We start from the raw sequence: 19,560 nt of genomic DNA, 5'->3' as shown, positions 1-19,560 counted from the left end.
TGAGTGCATTGCAGACAAGGTGAGGAAAAGGAGAGTGCACGTGCCAATTTGGTGGAGGACAAGATGGGACACATTCTGCTTGACAGGATCCTGGACAATACTTGGATAGGTCAGGAGGAAGGACAAAGAACAAAGAAAATTACAGCACTAGAAAAGGCCCTTTGGCCCTCCAAGCCTGCACCTATCCAAATCTTCTATCCAAACCTGCCACTTATTTTCGAAAGGATCTGTATTCCTCCCCTCCCTGCCCATTCACATATCTGTTTGGGACATCTTACATGGTGCTACTGTGTCTTCCTCTACCATCTCCGCCGGCAACACATTCCAGGCACCCACTACCCTCTGTGTAAAGAACATTCCATGTATTTCTCCCTGAGCTTTTCCCCTCTACTTTGAACTAGTGACCCCTAGTAATTGTATCATCCATTCTGGGGAATGTTTCTTGCTATCCACCCAAACTTTACCTCTCATGATTTTATAGACCTCAAATCAGGTCCCCCATCAACCTCCACTTTCTAATGAAAATAATCCTAATCTAGTCAACTTCTCTTCATAGCTAGTGCCCTCCATAGCAGACAAGATTAGATTTAGATTAGATTTAGATTTTAGATTAGATTAGATTAGATTACAGTGTGGAAACAGGCCCTCCACTTTCTAATGAAAATAATCCTAATCTAGTCAACTTCTCTTCATAGCTAGTGCCCTCCATAGCAGACAACATCCTAGTAAACCTTCTCTTCACCCTTTTGGTAATGTGGCAAACAGAACTGTACATAGTATGCCAAATGTGGCCAAACCAAAGTCCTATGCAACTGTAACATGACCTGCCAACTCTTGTACTCAATACCCCGTCTGATGAAGGAAAACATGCCATATATGCCTTCTTGACCACTCTATTGACCTGCGTTGCCACCTTCAGGGTACAAATGGACCTGAACACCCAGATCTCTCTGTATATCAACTTTCCCCAGGGCTTTTCCCAGGATACTGATGGGAATATCACAAAATGCTTGGTGTGTTTGGAAGCCTTCCAAATAGCCTGCATTCAATGCAAATGGGCATTAGAGCAATCCAACACCAATTTTGATGGATTGGAATTAACCTTGGAATAAGGGACCAACTCCATCATCACACTTGTGATCCAACCACAAAGAAACATCTGGGCCAATGCCTCTATTTCTTTTGCAGCACAGTTTATATCAGAAATATGGATGCTTCAGTGAATGCTCAAACAAATATCATGTGTGGTCAGTTTGCTGTCTTTACAAGCTTTGACTGCAGTCACCATGCAAATGTTTATCAGCAATCAAACTGTTCTTCAACAGATTGCTGGATTACAGAGGCATCATGCTAAAGGTTTGACTGTGATGCCACAGAATTCACCCATTGTCTTCTTACCCACTGCCTGTCAGCCAGCCACCCTAAATACGTCTGAACATACTCAGAGATACAGCGTGATTCTGTGTCTTCTACACACAGAAGGTATTCATTCTGCATGTGTACAGAGGAACCTCGACTATCTGGCATTTGGTTATCTGAATTTCTGATTATCTGTACAAGATCACAAGGTCCCAATGTTTGGATAAACCGTGTTATCCACCGTTTGATTATCCGAACAAAATACTTTACCCCCAAGGCATTCAGATAATTGAGGTTCCTCTATAATTGCTTTTGAGAAGCTGATTGGTGAGTCACCTTGAACTGCTACAGTCCATGTAGTGTAGGTGCATCCATAGTGCTGTCAAGGTAGGGGGATCCTTGGGTTTTGACCCAATGACAGTGATGGAACAACAATACAGTTCCAAGTCAGGATGGCGTGTAGCTGAGGGGAGCTGCAGGTAGTAATGTTTCTGAGCATCTGCTGTCCTTTTCTATTTGGTAGAAATCATCCTTCAAGGCCATCTGCTGACTGCCCAATTTAACTAAATTTAGCAGCCAACATCCATGCTGAAGCCATTGAGATAGCAATATATAAAAGCACTAAGACAGTCAAAGACACAAGAAAAATAGACTCAAAAGAGAATTCTCAGGAGTAACTCATTAAAGTTCATATGACATTGGGAAAAATTTACAAATATGATTTGTGAAGTATGTCATCATTGCAATCGGTATTTCCCATTAAAACTCCTCTTAATTTTTCATCTGGTATGCTCAGCAGAATGAGATAAGACAAGTGTATTGTGACTGCTGCCAGGATACCAGGCATTCACCTGTATGTAGTTAGACACCAACTCAACCTTTCTCCTTTGGTTGAACTTAGCATTGGCAGGCTGTGGCAACAAAGCTAGGTGAATGATTGCCTGCAGGATGAGAGCCGAGAGTCCCCTGACAACATGCAAATGCTCCACCATTTGCACTCTACATTATAGTTGTCTTCTTGTGTCAGTCAGTACTGTTTATTTGATTAAAATGCCTAGGTGACCTCTCTCGCTCTATTACACAACAAGTAGTGAATTGACAGGTTTTAAAATATCACCAGCTCCAGGCCATAAGAGGCCGGACATATAAAAGATAATTGCCTATTTCACCTTCATAAATCACCAGTTGTGACTGCAACAAGTGACAGACTTCAATGAGGATGTTTTTCGTGAAGCTTAAGGAGATTCAGACAAGGGGAGTTGTTCCGACACCCTGGGTAGATATCTCCTTCTGTCAAAGCTCAGACAATTGTAGAGCTGAAGGAGACTATAGAAAGGGCAGGGGTGATGACATAGAGGGATATGAAAATAAGGACACAAATTTTAAAATCAAGGTATTCCTTGATGGCGAGTCAATATAAATCAGTGAGTACAGAGCTGATAAGGGAACTGGACTTGGTGCAAGTAAATACTTAGGCAGAAGAGTTTTGGATGACTTCAAGCTTAGATGGAGAGAAGAATGAGGAAGACCAGCTGGAGTTACATAGAATATTTAAGTCTTAAGTTACCAAGACATCGGATGATGGTTTCAGATGAGCTGCAGCAAGTGTGGAATCAGGAGATGTAGCATTCCAAAGGGGCCCCTATTCAACACACCCACATCAGAGAACAGGTGGCTTCACAAAAATCTTTAAGTCTGGACCAAGCCCTTCAACACTCACTACATCACTACTTGAAAGTGCAGTCATGTGGTGTTGGACAATTATCTTGGGATCAAATATGGCATCAATGTGGCAAACCTTCTGGTTCTGCCCAAAATATTTGATAGGGAGAGGCACTGAATCAGTTTTAATGAAAAAGTTACCACTGACCCAAAGTATTGACAGCTTCTCTCCACAGTTCCTGCCTGACCACCCGAGTATTTCTAATATTACAGTTTTGCTGTTCTCTGGAGGTATTGTTAGCCATTACACAGGACTTGTAGTACCAACCAGGTCTCCCCAATATTTAGTTGAAGAAATTTTCTGCTCCCAGCATGATAGTTTGGCAACAGGGGAAGAGTTGAGAAGGGTGGTGATAAAGTTGAGCTGGGTTTTTTTTCTGGTATTCCACTCTCATGCTCTTAAATTGCAACACCACAATGTTCCAAGAAGAAAAGCCATTTTATCCATACTTCAGAGAAGGAAACATGAGGATTTCATGTCTGCTATTTTTCTAAAAAAACTACTTACCTGACAAGGTCCATTCCAAGTAATCCTTCTGTCTCTGTCGCTGTCTCTCTGGTGACCACAGCGCCATTACCAATGCAAACTCCATGGTCATTAGCTCCCATTTCTGCTCCCCACATCCAGGCTGGTTTGCTTAATATTACAGCAAGTGTCCTCTCTACCTGGTCAATAGCAATGTACGTGCACTACCAAATCAAAAGACATGGGGAAAAAAAAAATCAGTCAAGAGAGCACATCAGTCTAACACAAAGAATCAAAGTTATTAGTGAGATGCAATTCGGGAGAGGCTGGGATTTAAATTACAGTGGCTCTGGCCTCCTCACATACAGAAGTTGTGCCACCAAAAAAAGCAGCATGTTAAATCTGTAAGTTAAAAGACAGTGTGCTAAAACTATATAGATGGTTGGAGGGAAAGTTTGACATTATAATCCAGGGGAAAAAAAAAGTCAATTCACATTGAGAGAAGTATCAGCTAATAAATGAATGCCAACCACAGATTTGGTAAAGGAAAATTGTGTTTGAGGTTGTAATGGAGAGCTTTCATCTGTATGCAGATTTTCAAAAGACATTGGACAAAGTTCTATGTAAAACACATCTTAGCAAGCCAGGAAAGATGGTGTCATGGTGGTAATGATGGTTCTGCTGGCTAATGGTCAAATGGGTTCAAATCCCACTGTGGCAAATAAAGAAATCCAAATTTAATAGATTCAGATTTTAAAAACGCTTGCCTAATAGTGACCATACCAATTTTCAATTAGAAAAAATAACACCCATTTGGCTTCTTTTCGGGAAGGAAGCTGCCATATTTGCTTGCTCTAGTCTACATAGGACTGCAGACACACAGCAATGTGGTTGACTCTTAACTGCCGTCTGGGCAATTAGGGATGGGCAATAAATGCTGGCCAAGCCAATGATTCTCACATTTCTTAAATGAATTTAAAAAAAATCTAGTATCAAAGTTTGTGTGCACTTGGATGCAATTTTGGACATCTGAAGCCACTTGCAATGCCTAAAAGATAGGTGCTAGGCACCAGAATTTTGCAGCTTATGATATCATAACAGGTAGTATCAGCATTTTATTTTCAATTAAATGCATGTGCCAAAACAATTGAGATAAACAGAGTTTGGCACTTACAATGTTGATCTATCAAAAGAAAATGGGTAAGCAATACCGCCATAAATTGGAGTGTGTTTAAAGGATTTATAATATACTAACAAAGAGGCATTTCAGTAATGCATTAAGATTTGAAATGGAAAAATCCTTTTATTTTTATAATAACCTTGAAATAGCTTAATCAATACAAAGCCTCCGTCATTTCCAATAGGTGGTCAGTACATTTAACACTTTACTAGAGAAGGCAATTTCAAATCAATTTTTACTAAACTGATTTATAATAAAAACAAAAATGCTGGAAATACTCAGATGGTCTCAGGTAGCATCTATTAGGGAGAGAAATGTAATTAATGTTTCTGTCTCCACTGGGAATTGCCTTAACTGCGAAATACTTTCAGTACATCCATAGTATTCAGTTTTTCTTTTAAGAATAGACAAAGTTCACCTAAAGTGAGGCAGCTCAGTATCATAGATCCTGCTTGTGAATCAAGTTTATAAAACTCTAACCATACAATTCTGTTGTACTTTCAAAACTAATATTGTAATATTAGTTTATAAATCCAAAATAGAATCAGTAATCAATAATGCATAAACATAAAATGATTTATAATCTATTGCACTCTAATATACTCTTCACAAAATGAAGCCAGTTTCTAGAAAGGTGTAACAGAGAAAGAAAAAAATCTCACCTCAAACTTATTTAATACTTTGCACCATTTTGATTTGATAATTTACATTATTATAGACAGTGCAATATAAAGAAATATTGCATTAGGCTGTTATCTGATGTCCTCAATAAAGGAATTTAAATGATTTCAAACAAAACTAGACAGACGTCTGTTGGATACTATACCATAGGAAACAAATCTCCTTTTCAGCAATTCAGAAACCACCTTTCAGATTGAATGATTTAAAATGTGAGAGAAACTGGCAGTCAACATGGAATATCGGATTCTGTTCCAGTTAAGTGAGCTTGAAGCAAGCTCAGATCCACTTAGACTCAAATGATAGTGACTGTAAAATTGTTAAGGGAAGCTTTTTTTAAAAAAATATTTTATCAAGAAACAAAGTTACATGTTGTACATTACCTACAGCACAAATTTACAAACTGGGGGACTGCTAAGTTATATGCTGACACAGTTTCCAAAGCTACCAGAATTTTCACTATCATTAGAACTCTAACTGTTTCCTGCACTTAACTATACATGACTTTGTTGCATTAAGGATCAGACTTTGTCGTGATAGCATCTCAAAATAAACATTGCCATTTTGAGCTCTTTTACCATGGAATGAGAAGGAAAGATGCTCATGTTAAGGGCAAAATGCAGGGAAAGAGCAAATAGAATGTCTTTAATATGCTTTCTATCATAATTACAAAGGTGTATGAAGTTTAAGGTAAACAAGGCGCGTGACTCTAGCAATTTCCAACCAAGTGCTGATGGAACAAGCTGAAGAAACTGCAGATTTCACAGAAATGTTCAAAAGTTCACTGAAACTGGATAACATCTTTGTGACAGAAATGGAATACTTTCAGCCATGAAGGACTTATTTAATTATTCTGTGTTGTTTAGTACACACCATGTTATTATGAGACAGTTTATTATTTTTTTGAAGATAAAAGAAAACATTAGAATGATCTGAAAATCTGGTCAGTTCTTCAGCCTCATCAATGCTCTATTCAGCAGTGACCTAAAAGTTCCCCAGGTAAGGATGAGCTGTTCCTGATGAAGGGCTCTTGCCGAAAACTTCGCTTCTCCTGCTTCTCGGATGCAACCTGACCTGCTGTGCTTTTCCAGCACCACACTCTTGGCTCAAAAGTCAAGCATCACACCACCAGGTTATGGTCCAACAGGTTTATTTGAAAGTACAATCTTTTGGAACGCTGCTCCTTCATCAGGTAGCTGCAGCAGCCATTACAAGTGCATCCCCCATTCAGAGTTTGAAACAGTGAGATTATGCTGCCTTAAGTATTCAACAAACCGATGCAACACAACTTACAAACTGATCAAACATGGAAACCACTCCTCCTCCATCTTATTATGCAGTGTTACATTTACTAAATAGATGTAGCTATGTGGGCCTCACGCATCAAAAGTGAGTAATACCATGACCATTAAGGGAACCATTCAATTAATGTGCATTTGGTGAGTGACCGTGCCAAGAAATTTAGCTTGCTGACTACCTTCAACTTTGCAGCACCTATGTTGTTATCTTGAAATTCAACAATTTCTAACACCTTTGCACCTCCAAGATCACCAAGAACGATGGCTGGAGGTAATCCCTTTCACGAATGGGTCATAATCTCCTCCAGAAATCATGACACAGTCAGAGGACTTTCAGTGAGAATGGTGGAGTCACATCATAACTATGGATAGAGCCTTCAATCGCCTGAAGCAAATGTTTTCTTGTACTCCAGGGAGCAAATCTTTGCAGTTGTAAGAGCCTCCACATTTGAGGTGATGTGGTGCATCCCCTCAATATTGAGGGTCCAGCCACTATCACGTGTGATACTGAAACCTGCGGGAGGAAAAGAGGTGGAAGGTAGACTTGAAGGATGACAGATGTAAGGAGGGAGGGAGCAGACTGCATGCACTTGGACAGAGTGCAGAGACCACAAAGCAATGAACCACTCTACTTTCAACGCAGACTTCACTATTCCCTTAGACTACAACCACTACAGGCTTGCCTTTGTCCAATATTAATCAATACCCTTAATCCTCTCATACTGAGCTTTGATACCGTAAGATTCAGTCCACAAGTTCTCTCTATGCTGAATTATATCTTGGTGTGTCACACAGAAGTGTATAGACTCAGACATCTGCTCATTTTCATTGAACTGAAGCCTTGGAAATTAGTTGAAACAGCTTGATTCTTGCAAATTTCATTACTTGCCATTCTGGTCTTGAAATCTCATGTAAAATATTGTGTAACAGAAGACTGCCTTGGCGTAATGCTTATTGAAGTTCTCACCATCTCTCATTTGTCAACACAAGATTAAAATCATACTGGTTATCGATTTAAATGACATGCTCTGTCATACAATTAAGGACTACACTAAGACACAAAAGGCAGTTGTTTGGATTTTAAAAAAAATGACATTGGTGTCATAGAAACAGTTGCATATTTCCTCCCCAATCTGTTCATTGACTGATGATTTTATTGGTATCGCTTTCGATACTTTCTCCTTTACTCCAGAGACAAGCAGGGCACAAAGGTACTCTAATTCTAACCCAGTTTTCATGGGAAAATTAGAACTTTGCTGTCATATGTAATTGAAACAATATTGGTAGAGTGATGTGCAGGAGTTCATCTCAAAGAAGAACTGCCTGTAATGTAATGGTTGCATTGTGCAAGCCCACATTATAGAAGAATCGTGCTTTAGAAACAGCACTTAGGATTGGCAATGCAATGGTGTTACAGCCAACACACGTTTCAAAAGATCGTGCTGTAGAAACACAGTATCCTAATTCGTCAATCGCATTACAGTAAATTCATATTAGTGAAACACACGTTATAGCAGAATGACCTATAATTTGTTTAAATGCCTAGGCTCATACATCTAGGTTATGCTACCATTACTAATTAAGTAAGCAATTTCAAATGCTTTTAAACTCCATAACAGCATTCGTTGGCAGTAGAAGAGCATAGCTACATTGGCTGATACATTAGGATCACAGCTGACACCTGACTATCCTTTAGTTGCTGCAGCTCTCAAGATAATCCACTTGTTTAGTAATGTTGCAACATGGCACATCAACAAATCGAAAACAACCGATACCAGTCAGATCAGATTCACATTACTGATGCCAAGAACAGCACTATTCAACTCAAGCACCAGATAGTGCACACAGATTCCTGACTGCTGTACATTAGAGAACTTCTGTACTTTGTACAGGGCCTGCATGTTATTATTTGTGGATTAAATATAAATCAATTCTAATATAACCTGATAGTTCCATTCCTGTGCTATAAGAAAATAGTGTAATAGTGGCACAATTTAAGCCAATACAGGCAAGAACAGTTCACGTTCTACAAATAACAGTCTAAATTCTTCAATTGCATAACAGCCAATTTGCGTTGAAGAAATATGCGTTATAGCAGAACCCACAGTAGAAACTCAGGCTCAAGACGACTTTCTGATAATCATTAAGATTAATCTTATGAGAGGGAGGAATGTTATTTCAAAAATAATAGGCCACCTTTGTATACTAAAATATCACAATGCCCTCTATTCCTTTCACTTCATGCACAAAGTAGATATTCTTCAGCAAAATGTCTAAACTGGTTTCCAAATGGAGACTCTCAGTTTCTCCCCTCTAACTGGCCCAGTGATGTGACCATTTCTGAGATGTATGTTTTTCTCAACTGAAGATACCTCCACTCCAAATGTTGTGGGCAACAGGGCCTCGACAAACCTGCTGTCTCCCCTTCCCTTCTGAATAGAGCTTTGTTAGGGCACCTGTTGCCTTTACCCTATCTGCCTATAAGATGCATGGAACTCCACCACCTGCAAGTTTGCCTCCAAGTGACACACCATCCTGACATAAGAGTATATTGCCCTTCCTTCACCATAGCTGGGTTAACTCCCTCAGAGCATTGAGAGTGCACATATACTAAATGGACAGCAGAGGCTCAGGACGGCAACTCACCACAACCTTCTCAAGGGGCAATTAGAGACAGGCAATAAGAGTTTTTAAATCTTTTATTTGCACCAATTCTTATTTAGTCTTGCAACACAATTTATAAGATCAGCAGCCAAACTAAAATTATCTGAAGTACTTATTCATCATTTCAGTTCTGATTATTGGCTTCATCAGTTACACAAACACCAGAGGATTTCTGAACTGGTGTTTTCTCTCATTCTATTTTTAAAATATTATAACTCCTTACAATCGCTGATGATCTAATATCCTAGATATTCTTCTCAAACATAGTCTTAAAAGTGTTTATATAATAATAGTCAGAATACATTAAACTATCAGGTCATGATAACTTCCTGAATTTCTACCAAAATAAGTTGAAAATACATAGTAGTTTTCTAAAACTTTAATGTCGTGTTATGAACTTTACTAGAAATACTATATCTCATGCAACATTTTCACTATGAACAAGTTCTTAAAACTAGGCATCCAACCTCCTCATAAATCAGATTTCCTTCTGTTTTTTCCCCCCCCCTTGATCATGTCAGTTTAGGTGTCAGGCAGTCTTAAATGAACAATTTGGACACTCAACATTAACATTTAGAAATGACATTTCTCACTCCCAAAGCATTTACATGTTAGTTATTTCAAATATGATCAATCTGCAAAGAGGTTCAAACATGCAGTTTTCTTTTTAAAAATGCATGGCCAAATGACCACCAATTTCCTGGCTGTTCTGTGAACCCTATAACCGAGATGTTAGGACCGTGACATTACCAGAGCCAGGCTCTGTTGCTATTCCAAATCCAGGCACAGGGTCATTAATATTTGGGAGAAGGGATGGTGATCAAAATCACCAACAATGTAATCATAAGGTCACACTGAGACCCTTCAATCCAACTTGTCCATGCTGACCAGACATCCCAATCTGACATAATCCCATTTGCCAGCATTTGGCCCATATCCATCTAACCCTTCCTATTCATGCAGCCATCCACATGCCTTTTAAAATGTGTAATCGTACCCACCTCCACCGCTTCCTCTGGCAGTTTGTTCCATTCACTCACCACCCTCTGCATGAAAACGTTACCCCTTGGATCCTTTTAAATTTTTTCCCCTCTCACTCTTGACTCCCCCTCACCCTAGGGAAAAAAAAAGACCTTGGCTATTCACCCTATCCATGCCCTCATGATTTTATAAACTTCTCTAAAGGTTAGCCCTTCAGCCTTTGACACTCCAGAAAGAAGCCCCAGCCTGTTCAGCCTCTCCCTATAATGCAGACACTAGTTTCAGCAACTTCTTTGTAAAATCTTCTGCACTCTGCTTTGCTGGTGGAGTGACTGAATATTTGCAAATGTCATGCCAATCAAGTGGGTTGCTTTAAACTGAATGATGTCAAGCTTTTAGTGTTGTTACAGCTTTAGTCATCCAGGCAAATTGCAAGTATGCCATCACTCTCATGACTTGTGTCTTGAAGATGGTGGACACGCTATGGAGTGTCATGAAGTAAGTACTTTTGCAGGATTCCTAGCCCCTAACCTGCTCTTGTAGTCACTGCCTTTAGATGGCTAGTCCAATTCTGTTTTAGGTCAAAGGTAATCCCTAAAAGGTAAGGTTAGTGGGAGATTCAATGATGGTGACACCATTGAATGTCAAGGAATGGTGGTTTTTGATCGAGTCTTATTGGAGTTGATTATTTCTGTGGCATGAATGAGGCTTGCCATTTTTCAGCCCGAGCTTGGATATTGTCCAGATTTAGTTGCTTTTGGACATGGGACTGCTTTACTCTCATTTCTACTGATAGGAGCATCCTTCTTCTACCCAATGCTGTTCATTTTATATGTTGCTAGGAGGCTGAATGGAGCTAAGCAAGAGAGAGGTTTTGATGTTTTATTGCTTAAATAAAATAGCCAAAATGAGTATTTCTACATTGTCCCAGAAATAATGTGCTGTTAAATCAATTCAGTGGTTCACAAATTTGGGTCACAAACATAACAATTAGCTGGTACCTTTCAGGCGATGCCTTACAGGTACCACACATGGCACCACTGGCAAGAGTAATAAAATGAGCAACAACCAGAACCATTCTCTGCTCTCTCCCAGCTCAAGCTACTCCCTGTGATTCTGTTCTCTTTAGACTTCTGCCTACAGCAGATGCCAATCAGAACCAGGCAAACCATCTCAATGATATCTCTAAATACCTATTTTTTGTAAAAGCATGATTAAAGCATCTCTATATTATATCTAAGATTGTGAAAAATACAAATGCATAAGAAATCCAGCCAGTCTTTAAAATGAACAGAAAGAGATTAACAAACGGCTTCCAGAAGCCACAAGACTTCTCTTGTAGATTCAACCACATCCAAAAGCCCGCAGACACTCAGACCGTGATGTCTTAAGAAATCAAACACAAAAGGGTCATTAAAACAATTCAAGGATTCCAGGACACTCACTGATATCTCAAAGATTCTGCAGCATTGAACAGGAAACAGGAAGACAGACATCACAATAATGTGCAGTATCATTTGACACTTTGCTTTGTGGACCAGTGATTTTTCAAACTTAACTGAAATGCAAACAGCTATTTTGAGGAAAATATTGTTAATACCATGAGAGAGGCTTCTTGATAGCAATAGCATCTCAACAAGGGAAAAGGGACATATTCAGCATTACTGTACTGAAGCAAGTCACAGGGGAGTCACAACCTGCGATGAAGTAGTAAGGTGAAAGAAAGGAGCCTTCAACTCATTCCCAGGATCTGTTCTGCACAGTCCACCTGAGGGAACAACTTCCAACGATTTAATTACAGAAGCCACATAGTTGCTGAAACTGACAACATTTTCGTATGTTTCACCTCAGAAAGAGAACTTAAGTAAAGCCAAACCTGTAATAATATTAGAGACTGACTTTAGCTTCATACGTAAAACTGGCATAATTCACTTTACAACTTTATTAGCTAACATACAGACACAAACTTATCACCTTTTAAAATACAAAACTTTCACCAATGATTGCATAATAAACTAACCGCATCTATTTAAAGCAGTACTGCATTTTACTTTTCTGTGGAAACTCTTGATAATTAAAATGGGACTACATATGAGCCTTTAAAAATTCTTATTTCAGAGTCCACATCTGATATGTGGTCATGATAACAAAGCTCAAAAAATATTATGTAATACTCAAGTACTGCATGCATAGTTCAAAATTTATGGAATCGCTAAAATCTTTCAAAAAGAAAAAGGAATCATACGATCAAAAGGCTTGAGAACCATGCACAGATCACTCCTTTCCAGAACTACATGGTTACAATAAAGATATACAGTTTATACAAGGGTGATACCACTGATACTAACTTTTGGCTTAGTAAAATCTTACACCTGTCGTCAGTAGTACACAATTTACGTAGTGCTATATTACATTCACTATATTGCTCCCACTTCCTTTTCATATGCAAGCATCAGCTCTCTCTCCTAATATACTTACTCACTGCTTTCACTTATTTCAATAGCTCATATTTCATATGAGGATGTAAATTAGCAATGTAGAAAATTAAAAAATGCTCAAAGTTTTTATTATCTTCTGTAAAGCCTTACTTTAGTCAGGCATCATCAACTCACTGGGGTACTTGACAAAAGCTCAACTTTGTCACCACCTTCAGAATCAAATATATCAAACTTCATCTATCCTCAAAGACACCCAAAATTTCTTCAGGCAGGGTTTCATCATTCAGCACTGTCACCATCTCTTTAGATCAGAAGGGAAAGTGGAAGTCTAAAAAGAAACTGGGTCAGTTTTGAATAAAAATGGCAAAATTTAAATTAAATCTTGTACTCTAACATGAGCATATAATTTAGAATAAAATCATTTTTTTTTTACGTTTTCTTTGAAAATCTGATAGTGGGCATCATAAATTAATGTTGAGTCAACATACACATGCAACTGGGAAATTTAGATTAGATTCCCGACAGTGTGGAAACAAGCCCTTGGCCCAACCAGTCCACACTGACCCTCCGAAGAGTAACCCACCCAGACCCATTTCCCTCTGACTAATGCACCTAACACTATGGGCAATTTAGCATGGCCAATCCACCTGACCTGCACTTCATTGGACTGTGGGAGGAAACCGGAGCACACAGACATGGGGAGAATGTGAAAACTCCACACAGATGGTCACCCAAGGCTGGAATCGAACCTGGGACCCTGGTGCTGTGAGGCAGCAGTGCTAACTGCTGAGCCACTGTGCCGCCCCTGCTCCTTCATAGCCATAAGCTTACCAGAAAGATGTGATGCCACTAACAGGTCAAGAAATGGAATAACCATTGATCCCAGAAGTCAAATATTCTCCACCACACCGTCAATGAATCAACATGAAACCATAGTATATAATTCACCATGGCAGTACCAGAGAAGAAGAATGAGAAGAATGAGTGGATACCAGACAAATGGACAATAACTCACATTCAAAACATTAGAGGACCTGAATACTTTGAAGATGTAATGCATATGTAGGGCCAGGAGGAAGTGGGATTGACTAGAAAATAAACAGATTTTGTTCATGAATGATAGAATTCTTGATACACTACGTAAACTGGTAGTTAGAAATGGCATGTGTGCAATTGACTTTTTATTAAAAGTGGTAATGTTTGGAGAAATGCATTTGTACACTATCATAATATGATCTCTGAAATAGTTGCCTTTGTGTAGAAAGGCATAGACTGTTAAAGCCAACAGAGTTTGGAGTAGACATCCAGCCAAATTGAGGACCAAATATAAATTGGATTCAGAATCTTCTGCTGTGTAACAGCCTACTTTTTATTATCTGCAGATGATTGTCAAATATTCCTAGGCCACATTTAAAATTGATTATGGAAAAAAAACTGCTGGTAATAGAACTTCAATCTTCTGCACTATTGAAACTGTATGATATTTAAATTCTATTAACCTACTCTCGTTGAGGTTTACAGCCAGTTAAATTGCATCACACTGCTGTCAAAATGTAATTATGGAATCAATGAAAGTGGGAAACTGTGGATTATCTTGCACTTTGTAAGACCAAAGTGGGAAAAAATGTTTTCTCCTTCAATTACTGCCTTTGAAACTTCCACTGACTCATTGAAAATGTAATCAGATTAAGAACAGAATGATGACAAAGGTGTCAGGTTTCATTTTACAATTTTATAAAGAGACTTTAATTTCATAGCTGTAATACAGTGTTACCTACAGATTATCTTTTGCAGTATTTACTGTGCAAATAGTGCAAAATTGGCCACACTATACAGCCCAAGAAAATAATCAGCATTAATGTGTTTACAAATGCAATGGAGTTTTATTCAATGGAAACTGAAAGAGATTGGATTATCGCTTCATTTGCATACACAAGATCAATGTAATTAAATAATTTTTATTTAACACAGGAAATTCTAATTTAGGTCTCCATGTTAAAAGTCCATGACACTGGTTTCCAATAGCCGATAAATTCACAGTGACCAAAAAGGTGGCAACAAAAAAAAATCCAAATTAACACTGAACTGCAAATATGCATTAAGAACAATTTTTAAAAACAAAATCTGCAGCTCAGGCAGCAGCTGTGGAGAGAAACAGAGTCAATGGGACAGATTTTCACCAGGTCAGGTTGCGTCAGGAGCTATTTAAAAGAGGTGACCTGAACTGTTGGCTTTCTCTCTCCATGGATGCTGCCTAATTGCTGCAATCTCCAGCATCTGTTGTTTTCTGGGATTACTAAACCCATTCCGGGGTTTTTGGATTTTCAGTAGTGCTGGTTTAAGTCCACATTTAGCATTCTTAACTTGACCAGCTGCACTGCAGAATCAGGCATGGACTACTCTGTCATACATGGCCCAGGACAACTGAGGTTCTTCAGCCTAGGATTTGTCTGATTACCCAGTGTTAGAGGACAGGCCACTGGTGAGTCTTAACAAGAGCTACCTGCTTTACATAACAAGAGGTAGTTTATGGAAATGAGAGCAATAGGTAAATGTTACATTGATTAGTTAGTCTTCTGTAATTATGCCCAGCAGGAGCCAGAGGTGATATACCTGCCTCCAGTGGGACCTCAGCTAAGCTGTCCGATTCTCTGTCCAAAGCCGGTGTGATAGCAGATTGGATGGTGCCTAATACACCACCAATATTAACCCTTTCAGAACCATGTCTTTATATAACATACACCTTAAACCTACACGGAGTCAGGTCAGGTGTTTAAAAAGGATTTGGTTCACAGTTCCAGAGGAGTCCAGAGAAGTGCGATGCACAGAAGGGGAGAGTTCAAAAATCCTATCCTGATCTCTACTCCCTGTTATCTTGGCTTGTTCATAAAAGGTCAAACGGTTTCAACTGTCTTGCAGTTTCAGGGATGAAAAGCTTTAAATGCCTGGATGATTAGTTGTTTAATTACTCAGCAGAAGAAAAGGAGCTTTTTTTTAAAAAAAATGAAAACTGAGTTATGAAAGAATCGTTTCATTTCTTCCACACACTATATAAGTTACTGCTTCTATACAGTGCATGCTAAATGAATGAGTATACAAATGCCACATGTTGGGATAGGATGGCATCCCTGGGATGAGGTCCTAGCTCCTGCCATTGATGACTGCCAGACCCCAGCTTCCTGGTTATCAGGAGGTAAACTTTTGGCACATACTCTCTCCCTTGGTGTGAACAGCAGAATTAGTAATGCTGCTGGGGGTTCTGAATTTTGACTCAATTCTTGCCTAACTTTAATTGGATGGGAAACTCCACCTCGATTACAAATAAAAGATTTACCTATTGAAAACAGCAACTGTAGTCAGATTTCTGGTGGACTAGGGTTTCTGAACAAAACAAAAACCACCTCCTGCTTCTCATCTGCTATTATACAAAGGGAACTTCCAGTCTCCACTTTTCAATGACACATCACTAAACAAAGCCATAAATTTTCTATTTTCTATCTGGACAAGCACCATAGAGACTAAACAGAAACTTATTAACAGGATGGTACATATTTTAGAGAGGGGCTTTCTACTTTAGAAACAAGCTTTGCTCTAAATTAAATATTCCTGAATAAATTCTTAACTGTACAATCTTTACAAGGGACAGCAAATAACTTAATTAGAATTTATTGCTCAACAACTATTGTAAGCACTTAAACACATTTAAAGTACATCCATGCACTCTTATAGAGATATAGTTATTAAGTGGATTCAAGAGTGCTACACACATACACAGTGTCTCAACAACAATGTTGAGTGATGGTTTCGTAGGCAAATCAGACCACAATGTCAGCAGCACTACACAAAGAACAATGGGATGAATGAACAAGCTGTCCTTTTGATTTTCTGGTTGGAAGCTATGCTATTCTGAAGATCTGCCTTTGCAATCTCTATTCCAACCATTCCAATGCATTCTTGCATGACCTCTCACATTCTGCTCTCCACAGACGAGTCCCAATAACACATTGCCTAGTTTTCAAAATATCTTCACCCCATATTTCAAACCCCCCCCACAGCCTCATCTCTTCCCCATCACTAATCTCCTTCAGTCTCTCAAACCTTTGCAGTAGCTGTGATCTTTGAATTCTGGCACTTTGTGTTGCCTCAATCTTAATCACTCCACCATTAGTAACCAAATCTTCTAACAAAGGGCACGAAGCTCTGGAATTTCTTCTGTCTCTTTATGACGTTCCTCAAAATTTACCACTGAACAAAATTTTTTGATTATCTGGCTTATCATCTCCATGTGGTTCAATGTCACTCTATTTTATAAATGCACCCTTAATGGTTCTCAGCTCAAATTAATCAGTCTTTCCAGCCTGGTATAACAGCAGTTCCTGCTGTTTATTGCGAAAAGTATCAGAGATTTACAAAACCAAAACACTGTTATTTCCAACCTCAGCCAAGTACAAAAACTTAGCTGTTCTGGCAATTTGACTCCAGATGTTTTAACTGTTTCTATCTCCACAGCTGTACCAACACCTGCTGATTTTCTCCAGTAACTTGTAAATTTAAAATTCAAAGATTTACTTGTGTTTAATGAAATTGTGAACCTGCATTCAGACAAACGTTACCAGTGGAGACAAGAAGCTTGGATTTCTTTTCGCTATCCATCAGGCACTCTAATTTAAATGGTGTGCCTTTAATGTCCAATATCTGGTTTTATATATGTCTAACTCACCAGTGAAACAAAAGAACCATCTCTTCACCTGAAATGAATATGGTCAGCCCTGCATGTGCACTTCTCGCACTGATAAGTACAGAAATAGTCGAGTACAAATCATTACACTGCGGCAAACAAATACTTACTTTTACATTCATTCATGGAATGTGGCTAGGCCAGCATTTACAGTCAATCCTCAAATGATTCTTAACTGTTCGAGACTAATCACAGTGCAATTCGGAAGGCACACGTTGGTCAGGCCAGGCAAACATGGCAGATTTCCAAATGGACCTATGCCAATTGGATAGCGGGTCATCACTACAGAGACTTGTTTGGAATTCCAAAATTATGCCTTGAGTAGGCATGTGGATGATCGTAAAATTAAGAGTATTTGGGTTAGTTTGATCTTAGAGTGGGATAAAAGGTCATCACAACAGAGAGCCAAAGAGGCTCTACGGTGCTATGCTGTTCTATGAACAGAAGTTACATTCCACCAGTTATTATGGCAGGTCTTGGACTCTTGCCCCAGGCATTAGCCTGGGTCTTCAGTTGACTAGTCCAGTGACACCATTATATCAGTACTGTCACTAGTGGAACAGTCAAGTAAATTACATATTCTCTGCTCATACAATAAAATACATCACTCCCATTCATTGCTGATTCAATTGCTTGGTTATTACGAAATGCAGCAATTGGCTAACTGCATTTCTGCTTCAAGTTTGCAACATCCTGTTAAAGGGTGCCTAACCGGCCAAGTCTTTCTCTCTTCTCCCTGTATTTCCATCAGAAAGTGGGACGAGCTATCAAATGTTTCACCTTTCATGCATTTACCAGGAAGCCTGTCAGCTAAGTGAATGAGCTCCTTTTTCACAAATAAGTTTCACACAGTCATCTTTCGCAGGTTCAACCAGAATAGGAGTATTCCCTTGGTATTAAGTAACTTGGAATTAACTAAAATCAAAAAAGGTAGAGAGGATAATAGAATACAACATTGAAACAAATCCAGCTGGACTGCATGCAGTCTCATTATGCTTTAATTCAGGGGAAAGATGGATTTACTCTGACAAACAAATATATAGACAATTCCTTAGCACTGAGTCCACCAGGCGTAAGTGTTCTTCCTAATCATATACAGTTACCGCTAAGATTTATCAACATATTGAGTAGACAAGGAAGATCTCAATGTCATTTTGGATTTGAAGATTCAAATCCAATGTGGGATTTATGTTCAAGCCACTTAGCTTCAACTGGGACATGGCTGATCACATAAATGCAGAGATTAGATGAGCATGTAGTAAAAGGCAGGGTGGTTCAAATAGACAATTTTGATTTTTGCATAGATTGGACCAAATCAGACTAAGAAAATTATAATGGGATTGGATTAGAGTATCAAAGTAAGAAAACTTTGCTGCAGATATACAAGACCATGATACTCCAGATGTGGTCTACATGCAATTTTGGTTTCCTACTTTGAAAAAAGACAAGTTCATTAGAAGTAGTTCAAAATACATTCACAACTCATTCTTGGGAAGAAGGGCTCATCTTGTGAAGGAAGGCTGTACAGGTTCAGACTTTACTCATTGTGGTTCAGAAGAATGACAGGTGACTTTAATGAAACTTGGCAAAGTGGGTTCTGATGAGTTTCCCTTGTAGCTCAAACAGGGACTAGGGAACACAGTACAAGAATAACAGGTCTTACGTAATACAAATATAAAGAAAAATTGTTTTTCCCAGAGGGTGGCTATTCACTCGAATTCTCTTCCCTGCTAGACCACTGAATTTATTCAAGATTCGGAGATGCCGGTGTTGGACTGGGGTGTACAAAGTTAAAAATCACACAACACCAAGTTATAGTCCAACAGGTTTAATTGGAAGCACACTAGCTTTCGGAGCGACGCTCCTTCATCACCTGAAGGAGCGTCGCTCCGAAAGCTAGTGTGCTTCCAATTAAACCTGTTGGACTATAACCTGGTGTTGTGTGATTTTTAACTTTTGAATTTATTCAAGGCAGAGTTAGATAAATATTTGATAGACAAGGGAGACAAGAGATTTAGACAGATGCCAAAGTATAG

At 38.9% G+C, this 19,560-nt stretch overlaps 1 protein-coding gene across 4 annotated transcripts in view; it reads right to left on the bottom strand.

Moving 5' to 3' along the window:
• The window catches only part of LOC122549676 (secernin-1-like), an 83,721-nt gene that overhangs the window by 24,333 nt on the left and 39,828 nt on the right, over positions 1–19,560 (bottom strand). For all 4 annotated transcript variants that reach the window (XM_043689515.1, XM_043689514.1, XM_043689513.1 and 1 more), the window contains exon 3: positions 3,590–3,771. In XM_043689515.1, coding sequence (XP_043545450.1) covers positions 3,590–3,771 — 182 coding nt within the window. The remainder of the gene's footprint in view (positions 1–3,589; positions 3,772–19,560) is intronic.

This window comes from Chiloscyllium plagiosum, chromosome 5, assembly GCF_004010195.1.
Source record: "Chiloscyllium plagiosum isolate BGI_BamShark_2017 chromosome 5, ASM401019v2, whole genome shotgun sequence".
NCBI lineage: Eukaryota > Metazoa > Chordata > Chondrichthyes > Orectolobiformes > Hemiscylliidae > Chiloscyllium > Chiloscyllium plagiosum.
The sequence above is the reverse complement of the archived record's forward strand: the minus strand, read 5'-3'. Positions and strand labels throughout refer to the sequence as shown.